General features: G+C 35.3%; 2 protein-coding genes across 2 annotated transcripts; both read right to left on the minus strand.

Annotated features, from left to right (window-relative positions):
- Positions 1–763: 763 nt before the first annotated feature.
- LOC103718216 (large ribosomal subunit protein uL13y-like) lies at positions 764–4,023 on the minus strand. The gene is made up of 4 exons (XM_008806925.6): positions 3,702–4,023; positions 3,474–3,590; positions 3,231–3,318; positions 764–1,117 (listed from the first exon to the last, which is right to left on the minus strand). The coding sequence occupies exons 1-4, from the start codon at positions 3,971–3,973 to the stop codon at positions 974–976; spliced, it is 621 nt and encodes a 206-aa protein (XP_008805147.4). The 5' UTR covers positions 3,974–4,023; the 3' UTR covers positions 764–973.
- Positions 4,024–6,046: 2,023 nt separating this feature from the next.
- Positions 6,047–10,485, minus strand: LOC103718218 (uncharacterized). The gene is made up of 3 exons (XM_008806926.6): positions 10,107–10,485; positions 6,640–6,717; positions 6,047–6,294 (listed from the first exon to the last, which is right to left on the minus strand). Exons 1-3 carry the CDS (start codon positions 10,259–10,261, stop codon positions 6,279–6,281), a joined length of 249 nt encoding a protein of 82 aa, XP_008805148.3. The 5' UTR covers positions 10,262–10,485; the 3' UTR covers positions 6,047–6,278.
- Between the last annotated feature and the right edge of the window lie 1,230 nt (positions 10,486–11,715).

Here is an 11,715-nt window from a genome sequence, read left to right on the forward strand (position 1 = left end):
TTGGCATGCCTGTGCTTTTGAAACTTTAGATTTAGTTCTGAGAGCATTGTTGTGCAAACCTGTGATGATCAAGAGAGGCTTATGCTACGCCCTGCATTGATTAGTAATGAACTATGTATAAAATATCCCCTTCCAAAGTGCCGATTTATCATGATATTGTTAGCCCTGGCTGTGTTTTCCCTGGGAATAAAGGCAGGAATAAGGCCAGGAATGACTATTATTTCCGCCAAATAGACTTAAAAAGGGAATAACAGGAATAGTTACCCTGGTCATACCTGCTTTAATTGAAACAAGCCCCTCTTTTATTTTTAAGACAGATAACCACAGCCTGGAACCGTATCAAACCACATCAGACAACGCCATGAAGCCAAAGCTTGAACTGATGGACCACGTCTGATGAAGCATTTTCACTGCTGGCTGAATGGGCACAATATGCTGCTGATATCAATGTTTGTGTTTAAAACTGAGATACCACATTTTAGCCATCAATGTTTAAAAAAATAAATAAAAAAAAGAAAAAGGGAGGTTTAAGTACAAAACTGAGACCCCATATAAGGCTTCTTCCATCCATCGTAGAAATAAAAAAGGGTATGGGTATGCCTGAAGTATTCTCTTCAGTTTGACAGCACTTCGGCTGCCTCCTCTGAACTGCTCTCAGAACTATCAAAATGCTCTCACGTTCATACCATCAGTTACGGTACTGACAGCTGCAACTGAAGCTGTGAAACTAATCTACCAATCACCGAAGCATCTAAGCTGAGGCTTGATAAAAAAAAATTGCATTCATTAGATCAAAGCAACTTGGTTCACCACACAACCATTTTAGTCCAAATAGATGTAACCAGATTAACACAAAGCTACAGATGCCACAAAACTACAGATTTCAAATATAAGAAGATTTCAAAAGAAAGTCGGATATGCCAAAGGAGATATTCTGCAAAACTGTCCACACTCTATTGAAAGAAGGCTATCATCAGTACTTCAACGGGCCCAGAATGTCAAGTTGAGAGCCGAGCTTCTCTTCAGTTGTCTTCTCTGCCTTCTGGCGCAGCCTAGCCAGCTGCTTCCTCCTCTCATATGCGACCTGAGACCTCTGCTTCCTCTTCTCCTCCAATTCCTATCACACAAATACACAAAATCCGAGCAAAATATTTAGAAAGCATACAAGCAGTATATAACAGAATTAGCATAATTTATAGGAAAATTGAAAAAAATAAAGAATTCATTAATAACCAGCACCAGTCCTAGCAGTGGTAGACAGGAAAACAGAAAAAATATTTCCTACCTATAGTAGACAGCTCACACAAAAGAACCAACCATAGACCAATTCAAAAGCAATCTTTGCTAGCAATGGCTAATTCAGGAATATAAGTGCCAAAGTTGCCCCAGTGCCCAGTAAAGGTTGGTCTGGGAACATATGGGCCCAAATCTTGCTATTATCAGTTGAACTGACGGGTTTCATTTTCATGCAGCCATCACCGATGGTTCACAGGGAAGCCATCCACACAGGAATGGATGTAGAGAACTTACATTATTAGGGGCAACTCTGTCATTTGTCAATTCCAAGAGATCTCCCTAATACATTTAACACAAGTGGATAAAAACAAGGGAAAAAACTTATTGCCATGCCAATTCTTTCCCCTCAGTTTTACTCTCTTCCTCAACCTTGACCTCTTTATCCCTTTATTTTCCTCTCTTACAAGCAGATAGCTGTATAATTGGAAGGATCCTATACTATCTGCCATAGTTTGAGACCGTAAGTTTCAGTGACAAGTCCCTTTTAGGTTCCAGATTCACATCACACTTCCATGGATTGCCCCCAAGTAATAGCAGTATCATCCTTAATACACCACTTCTCCTCATAGTTTTCAACTCAAAATCACATTACTTGATCCAAATCTACTTGTAACCTTTTTTCCTACACTGTGACTTCCATATAACAATCGCACATTCTAAATCCAAGATTTGAGGTGCAATTGGACTTGGCAATTCCCTAGTGTTCACATCCCTGTTCTTCTTGGGAAGTTTCTGGATTCAAGTTTTGGTTCATGAATACCCAAATATCTGGAACTAGGATTTTATCTCAGGAAGGTCTTGCCATCCTTTCTCCGACAAAAAAAAAAGAGGAACAATACCTAATGTCATGGTTTGAGGCTTAGTAATAGGAAGCTTATAACTAGTGTATTGCACCCACTTCAGAATCTCTCCAAAATACATACTGCATTTTCTTTATTTCTATATGTATCAGGAAATATTTTCTGTAGATTAAACTTTATTTTTTTGCAAATCCCAAGGGCATTCCCAAAGCACTATTAAGTTTGATTCCAAAAGGAATTTAGAGGAAAAGTAAATCATCCTAGAGCTCTAATTTTATATACATCAATACTATCATATGTTAGACTGCCAATAATATATACACCATAAACATGATTTTTGAACAATTAATTTCCAGGTCCTAAACAATATAACAATTCTGAACATGACTTTAGACATCAATACATGTTATGAATTTTGTCTATTCCAACATTCTTTACTGAATACATTTTTCTTCACAATAATTTATTGTTGCTTGATTTTAATTGAAATCTTCTTAATTCCTTCACGTTTTCCTAGAGAAATTGCAAACTAGAGCAAGACCATTAAAACCATCAAAATGCCAACTGGAAAGTCATTTGGTCCATTTAAAACTAAAGTTGAATTTTTTTACCCTTAAAAAATATAGTTTTGTTAACAAAATATAATTGGAACCTCTAGCTTGAGTTAGAAGAAAACTTCAAACCATAATTGGAACCTCTAGCTTAATCTTTATGTCAAATTTTCCTGAAAAGAGCAATATTATGAAGTTGTGCAGTAGCCTGGGAATAACAACCACCCTACTTGCAATATTTGAAGACAATCATCAATTGTTTCGCATACTTATCCAACTCCTTGGTTAAACAACATATATATAGTTATTGCAATTACATTTTGCATTGGGATGTAAATACAATACATAAACAGAAATAGATAATATACACCAAAGTGCTATGATCCGCATAACAATATAGAAAGCCTTTAAGGATCAACAATTTCAAAGAAAGAGAGAAACAGCAGAATACAGACCGGAATCGCCAGGGATGATCAACCACATCCTAAACACAAAATGTTGGATTTCTTCGAATGGTAGAATCCATAAGTTCCCATTGGATCAAGAATTTAAATTCAAAGGAATAAAAGGAAGATCCACTCACCTTGATGGTATCGTAATGACTCCATCCGACCTCTTTAGAAAGACGGCCCAGCAGGCAATACTTGTGCCCTGCCTGAAGCCTCAACACCCTAAAATTCATAACAAAAAAGAACACAAACGATCAATTAGTCGATGCATAAACCACAAACCCAAAAGCCACATTATTTCTCAGAACATCTATATATCCATAGATAAACAGACACGCTGAACAAAGTCAGAAGCTTTAAATAAATCAATGACTTACTTGAGAGCATCGGGGATGACCATTCTCTTCGTCTTATCGTAGGGGGGCGGAACGCCCTCGTAGGCCTTGAGCCTCGCCAGCGCCGCAGCTCCGCGCTTGGTCTTGTGGGGTATCATCCTACCAATCAATCAGAAACAAAAGCAACCATCACATTGGAGCAACAACCAAGCATCAAACACAAATGATCAAATTGGATCGAAAAAGACGGATGGGCGTATAAAAACTTACCCACGGATGGTGCGCCAGAGGATCTTGGCTGGGTTGCGGAAGTGGATGGGGCCGTGGGAGGGCTTGGTGTTCATGCGCTTGCGGAGGAAGCGGAGGTACTTCATCTTCTGGCGGACGAGGCCGCCGGATAGGCAGATTTCCTCGCACCTCACCACCACGACGCGCTGGCCATTGAGAAGCTCCTTCGCCAGAATGGAGGCCAACCGGCCGAGCATGTGGTGGCGCGCGTCCACCACCACCCTCCTGGCGCAGATCCCCGATCCCGAAACCATCTCCACCGCCGCCGCAGCTAGGATTAGGGTTAGGGTTTGGGGTTGGCTTCGAGGACGGGTGCTGTTATAAAGTGGAGGATGTGGCGGGGAGTGATCTCGTGTCGGAAGGGCCCACCGTTCCGGACCGTCTGATCGGTCCAATCATCCGGCATCAGGAAATGGCTCGTTACACCCGGCCTACAGTAAATCATGATCATGACCGTAGGGGATTTTCCCTCTCAGTAGTGTACTTTTCTTTAGAGTGTTAGACAATAATAATGCAGGTACACTGGAGTTTTACACAAGCCATGAGTTACCTTTTTTTTTATAAAAAAAAAAAATTTCTATGGTTGACAGAATGCATGGATGGCTGCAATTGTTTATCTTTCAGAAAAGAATTTATTATTTATAAATTTTAATAAATATTTGATTAATTTTTGAAGGTATGTTGACATGATGCTACATAAATATAGTTTTTGAGGGGTTGGAAATCAATTTTTCCCTTTTCTTCGCCTTGCACAGGTGATCAAATGAGATAAAACTGGACATCTAAATAGAAGAAAAAAAAAGGCAGAAAATGCTTTAGATATTTTTGATAATACATTTTTAAGTTTTCAAGGGAGTATACGAGAATTTTCCTAATTAGTCCTAAGTCTTAATTTACAAGTTGGATTTCAACAAGTTGAAGAAACCGCTTTTTTGCTACCTTTTGCCAATTGAACATCTCTACAAGAGTTTTGGTCAAATTTAGCTGGTTTTCGACCATTTTCTTACTTTATATTTGGATGACAAGTTCTATGTATTTATTTACATTTTCTTTCGTGGTAAACATTTCAACTAACAATTCATGCATTATTAATGGACAAGTTTTGAACTTGATTTGGAAGAGAGACAATGTCCAACCTTGATTAGTTGCATGCAAAAGGGCATTGACATGGATTTGATTCATTCAACTTCCCGTGGGGTACTCGCATTAAAATTTATTGATTTTTCTAAATTTATACATATTTTAACATGTATAACTCATTATTAATAAAATAAATTATCAATTTAATCATTTTATCATGTCTTTTAGCATATTGACATAATAAAATTGTCTAATTTTGGGTTTACATGTTACATATATTAAAAACCACCAAAATATATTATTTTTTGTTCCTATGTACTTTTTATAGTACACATAATGATCTTCGATCTTTGATTTCAATGGCCCACCATTGATTTTGGAGTCACAAATAATAGATAACCTTACCTCTTGAGAGGAATAAATCGATATCTAATCAACAAGATACATATATTTGTGATATATATTGTTATGATAAATAATAGCTATTAAATAATAAAATATAATTATGATTATTACTAATTATTTATAAGTTATAGCAAGAATCACTATGATACAATAGTAATAATATATTAATTAGCATTAAAATAGCAATTATTATATAATATAATATTCTAAAAATTAATTCATATTATAATATTCATATACTATTATAAATAATTCATATTTTAAATACATTCATTAAAATAATTAATATATTTAGAACATTAAAATTATAGAACATTAAATTTCAGAGTAGAGGCTGCTTGGAAGTGCAATTAGAGTTTACATAATTTGGACCCCCTTTTGTAACTCAAATGCAACCTACAATTACCATAACAGAGATCCAAACATTTTATTTTACAAACAACCTCGTAATAATTTCAGGTGTCCTCCTCCAATTCTACGGCCAAGGCCTGTAGGTACTGCTGACAGTTACATTGCTGCAGAAAAATGAACTTAAGAAAACATATACTATTTTTCCAATCCGTACCTCTTTGCCAGTGACAGACAAACAACACCTCGGACCCATACAAGCCTTGGATTAACAGACATACCTGCCAAGCAAGCTCCAATTTTGATAAAATCATCATGAAATGCTGCTCTCAGGGAAATCTGTTTGGATAAGAATAGGCACACTTGCCATTCAAGGCCTCCATGAAACATTTAAACCATGGAACCAAGAGTCCACCATGGTGAACATATTCTCTCCAAATATTATCTTGGAACAACCATGGCAATGCAAGAAGTTGATTTAATGATAGAACGAATGAAACGACAAGAAAATAAGTAACTATGATTGTATTTAAAAAAATTGTATGGTATACAGCTAGTTTATCAACAAAGTTCCATGCCTGAAAACCTATCTAGCAGACCCAAACCATGTACATTTAGAGCTACTTATTCCAGACTCGAATGAAACTCAAAGCTGCATATTAGCACCACTTCAGCTAGGGAATGTAAACAGTCCAACTGCAGAAGCATATTCCCATGATGGCTTGCTTATTTATTCTTTCCACTGGAAAAATAGAATAAACAAACAAAAAAAAGAAATGAGTTAATACAAGGCAAAGGCAGGTCATGCAACTAGATAGATGCAGGGTGTCACTTCCTTGACAACTATATATCAGCTTGTGACCAACCATATTTGACTCAGCCGTATGGTATAAAAATTTGTCTGAGCCAACATGCAACAATGGCAGGACAAAAAAGTTGGCCACAAATTTAGGAATCAAGAAGCAGCCAGCTATAGACCTGATTAAAGCTATCAAAAAATTTGTTCAGAAACAAAACAGGAACAAGAAACAAAAGAATCTGTTGCAAATGTCTGTGATGGTCAGTAACAAGGATCACAGTAACTGACCTCAAATTGATTTGCTGCTGCTTCTCCATAGCTTTCTTTCGATGGTGGTGATCAAACATCAGGGCCTTGTCATCCCAACTGCAGGAAAAGAGGAAAAAAAAAAGAACGTAAGAAAGAAATATGCAGGACAAATTTAGAATGTAGACTTTCTGAAACAGTATATTTGAGATCCAAGTAATGATATGCATGTTTGCTGCATGATTGATGCGATGAAAACAACAACAAATGTGGGACAGCTACACCAAGAACATGCTAATGTATCACTCCTTAAAACTTTTACAATCATATGGGATTTCGAAGAAACAGTAGACTAGTCAAATTAACACCAAGGGATGGAAAAACCAAGCACATGTCCTACTTCTGGTACCAAAAGCTACAAGAAGCAATAGCATTTTCTAAAATCAAGAAAACGAAGAACTAAAAATCTTAGTCTGCAAAAGATATAACAAATAGATAGTTAATGGAAATGTGACGAGCTGTAATTACTTCATGGATCCTGCTACATGATCGAGTTTGATCCCCAGAAGAGTAAGATTAAAGGCAGCGATTGCAAACTCTCAAACAGTGATGTGCAGGAAAAGTCAAAGCATCATAGGTAAAAACAAATATTCTTAATAACAAGTAGCAAAAGGTAGCAGCCACTGCAGTTTTTGGTGAAACTTGCTACTCCAAAAAGTTTAACAAAAGGTTACATAAGGCATTAGAAGAGTACACCAAGGAAGGCAAAAGAAAAAAAAACAAACACTAAACAACAACAAAAATCAGTCATATATGTTTGCAAAACTCATCATGGTAAAGACAGGAGAGAGTGAACCTTGGAGCAATGGTAAGATCGCTCCATTGTGACATGGAGGCTAGATGTTTGAAATATGAAAACAGTCTCTCCACACGCAGGGGTAAGGCTACAAATAGTTGAACCTTCCTAGACCCTGCAATAACGGGAGCCTCATGCGCTAAGCTGCCTTTTTATCATGGCGCAGGCAGAAGTTCAAAAAAAAAAACTTAATCTCTTCCGTTCGACAACTCCCACCATGCAGTATACTATGCATCTTTCTCTTCTTGGTCACAAGTTGAAGCCTGAAAGTCATAAGTTCACTCCTTCCTCATCTCTTCCATGCGAAGAAACAGAAATGCTAAGAAAGCCAACAATTTTTTTCCCAATTGGTCCAAGAAAATTTGAGCGTAAAAGCAAATATATTGACTAGTATCAACGATATTCATTCCATTTTTTTTAATTTTATTTTTAACCCCATTATACACTTTCTAGTAAAGACATAGAGGAAGATAAAGAAGAGAGTCCATAGAGTCTAATTTGAAAGGCTTCTTTAAAAACAAAAAAACCTGTCAATAAACCTACGAATGTGAAACACAAGATATAAAATCTACGCATGATAAGCAGCAAATGATTTAGAGCTTATTTTTGAGACAATGAAGAATGCAGACCTTCTATAATTTTTACACCGATGCTAACACTTTTTTCCCTGATTTAATTCCCCCTCACCACAATACCATACAAAAAAGTGGCAAGCGAATTTGAAAAGACAATGAGTACAACAGTTGCCATAGCTTTTTATACTGATCGATAAAAAAATAATCAATTTACTTTACCATTGGAGTCAAAGGGTCAAGAAAGAGAACAGGAAAGATTTTGAAACAACTTCAGTGAGGGAGACCTTAATACCAGTGATCCATGAACAAAGGTTTGCCAAACCAACCCTATGTAATTGAGGAAAAGCTAGATGATTATGATTATGTGTATGGACAGAAAGTCAAATGGTGCTGGTTGTCTTGCATACTGAGGAATGCTTCAAAGAGAGATAAAAGCAACACTTGCAACTTTTCTATAAAGCTCCAATATCCAATTAAAATTCAACATTTTTATATGCAAACATTAAAAGATATATGAATTATGGAATTAAATGCTTTTGCCAGGATGAATATGGCGACTACTTCCAAGTTTTTACACCTAAAAGTATTACTTAGAAAGCCACATCAAAGAAAAGGATCAAAGCTCAAAGGCGAAAGTATTATTCTATTCTGTAAAGCATTACTTGATGGTAAGTCACAACCTCTTAGAACTAGTTCATGAGATTAGATCCTCATTTACCGCTATCTAGAAAGAAGCGACGAAAACCTGGCATTTTCAATGCCACAACAATGCATTTTCCCCTCTGCTAGAATCATTTGTTGAATATATTACAAGAGAATTATACAAACACTTATTATGTGCCCCACAAAAACCTTGCAACACTTGAAGCAGGGCACAGATCTCATTCTCAATGAATGAGTAACTAGATGGAACTTTGCAAATCCATATAATGCATTGTACCACAATCACTTTGAAGACATGCCGCACCTATACTATGCATCCCCATAACTGCCACAACTGTCTCTATTACCTCGATTCCAAATTTATCAGAGAGAGAGAGAGAGAGAGAGCTAGGCTATGTTGAGGAAAGTGGGTTCAAACAAGAAAATAAAAAAAAATTGTAGAATAATTCAAGGCTTTGAGGTGCATAAAATCACTTTCTTTAAGGTGATATTTGCCCCCACTCAAAAGAGTTTGCTAACAGGTTCCTAGCAAATCACCCCCAGGATACAACAAAACCTTAGAAAATTCTGCAGATAGCAATTCTGAAGGGATTCCAATAAATCTCCAGAAAACTATTTTAGAAACTAAAGGAAAATAAAAGTCTGCTGACGGAATTGCTGAAAGTGGGAGAAGAAATGAAAATTGCATTCCAAAATCTAGGGCAAGGCTCTCTATTTATAGAGACTTGATGCCCCTTCCCAATTGGCGCATCTCCTATTCCAAAACAACGAACCTTTTTGGTGCATCCATTGGCACCAAAACGATGTACCAGTTCGGTACATTCCTTGCCAAATAGATGTTTTAAGTTGCAGCAATTTCCGCTCTCATTAGACGCTATACGTAACCGTCTAAACCCGTGAAGCAAATAACCATTCGGTTTTCTCGCACATTCTCTCTTTGCCACACAGATTGCCAAAACTTTCTAATTTGAAAGTTACATATTCAATGGCCACTTTAAAATAACTGTACACGAGGTTTGATCCGGTGTGATCAACAATTGTAGTAAACCATGAATTTACTCTTTTTATATTACAATCTATTATATATTTCCAACAGGCCATCCAATTAACCTTGGTAATTTGTAATTCTACATCCTACTACTACAATGCAAACTCCAAACGCCATTCACAGGAAGACGAAACACTTAATCTTGCATCCTGAAGGCAGTATTCAACCTTGAAGTGCAGCATGCAGCAGTGAAAAATACAAATTCCCAGACACCTGAATAGTAGCTTGACTATCCGGGATAAATATCGGTACTCAAGGGAATAAAGCAACATCGAGAACCCCAGATAATCCATGGCCTAACCCCTCGTTATTACCGGGGGAATAAACGAGAAATATGATAAGAGGGAGAGAGGGATGGGTGGCTGACCTGAAGTGGTGGAAGAGTTGCTGCCGCGTGAAGGAGTTGAAGCAGGCTACGGCGGAGAAGGCGAAGGTGGCCGTCCATGTATTCACGAACCGATCCGGGTCGGTGTGCGGCACCCCCGCGTCCCCCCGGTATACCTTCCACCAGAAGTCCTCCATTTCTCGCTCTCGCTGCCGCTTCTTTGCTTACCTTCTCTTCTCTATTCTATTCTTTTTCTGATTCTTTTCTTCTTGTGGTACCGACTTCATCCTCCGACGAAGTTTCGAGGGAGAAAAAAGAAGGGTACCAGGTCAAATCTTCTATGAGAAGGACTGAGTTTTGGATGGTCACGACCGGAGTTGGGAGTAGGTTGTCTTCTTGAAGTTTCTGGTCCGGTCCGGAGACCTAAGTTTCGTTTGATTGGGGTAGGGTAATCTTACTATTATTGAAAAATATTTATAACAAAAAATAATTATAATATAAAAATAAATTTTACTATATATGATTGATTAATTGTTTCAAAAAATAGCGCAAAAAAAAATTATATTTCATTGGAAATAATCTTATATAAAAACTAATTTTCCAACAATATTTTTGAATAAATTATTTAAGTAATGAAAATTCTTTTTTTTTCAAATACATTTATTAACCAAAATTTATGGCCTATTTATATAAAGGCTGTCAATATATGCTATTTTGAAGTATATACATAAGTTAAAAATATATTTAAATTTATTATACATATATTAGAAAATATATTTCTTATTATAAATAAATTATATGAATTATTAATAAATCCCATATCAAACTTATTGATAATTAATAAATATTAATTAATTATTTATTTAGAATTAACATTTATTAATAAATAAAATTAATATGCAACTATATTATTATTTATCATTACTATAATATAATTAATATATTAGAATACTAATAATCAATATATTTTGAAAATCAGTATATTTATTAATATATAAATTATCAATATAAATAGTTAATATTAATATAGAATTACAATATATGAATTACATAATAAATTTATATCATATGAATATAAATAATATATTAAATATAAATATATAAAATTTTACTATACTTAATATAGATAATAAATATATTGTTGTAGCACTATTTATTTAATAAATTTGATAAAATATATAGTTATGATTTATTAATATAATTAATATACTAAATATATAACATAATTAATATAATATAAGTGGGAGTATTTTGGTCCAGCAATGATAATTTTAGATTGCCTCCACTCAGTAATCTGGTGTGAGAAAAAAATTCATTCTCTTGATAGTATTTGTTTTACCTTTTTTCTTCAATAAAACATATATGAGATTCATTATTTATTTTATCATCTCTCATTATTTTTTATAAAAAAATAATAATTTACCATATAAATTAATTTTACCATGCTAGATTATCTCTAATTGAATAAATTCTAAGTGGTTTTACAATATAATTTCATAATATGTTGAAAACCGCGACTATGTGTTTTATGACATCTTCATCATCATATCAGTAGACCATCTTGTGTCATGAAGGCAGCTCATGTGCTTTTTTTTTTTTGAGTGTTAAAGAAAAACTTTATAAATTAACATGCTAGACCTCCTAGGGGTTG

The sequence above is a fragment of the Phoenix dactylifera genome, chromosome 1 (genome assembly GCF_051530095.1).
Source record: "Phoenix dactylifera cultivar Ajwa chromosome 1, Ajwa_hap1_PhDact_Kaust_v1.1, whole genome shotgun sequence".
Classification (NCBI taxonomy): domain Eukaryota; kingdom Viridiplantae; phylum Streptophyta; class Magnoliopsida; order Arecales; family Arecaceae; genus Phoenix; species Phoenix dactylifera.

What these genes read in the sequence shown, in the direction of transcription:
- LOC103718218 (XM_008806926.6), bottom strand. Translation starts at nt 10,261, where the DNA reads ATGGAGGACTTCTGGTGGAAGGTATACCGGGGGGACGCGGGGGTGCCG. An exon ending in CAACTCTTCCACCACTTCAG is followed by an intron (nt 6,718 to 10,106) that starts GTCAGCCACCCA and finishes CTTTTCCTGCAG; the next exon opens with TTGGGATGACAAGGCCCTGA.
- LOC103718216 (XM_008806925.6), bottom strand. Translation starts at nt 3,973, where the DNA reads ATGGTTTCGGGATCGGGGATCTGCGCCAGGAGGGTGGTGGTGGACGCG. An exon ending in CTCTGGCGCACCATCCGTGG is followed by an intron (nt 3,591 to 3,701) that starts GTAAGTTTTTAT and finishes ATTGATTGGTAG; the next exon opens with GATGATACCCCACAAGACCA. An exon ending in GTCATTACGATACCATCAAG is followed by an intron (nt 1,118 to 3,230) that starts GTGAGTGGATCT and finishes TTTGTGTGATAG; the next exon opens with GAATTGGAGGAGAAGAGGAA.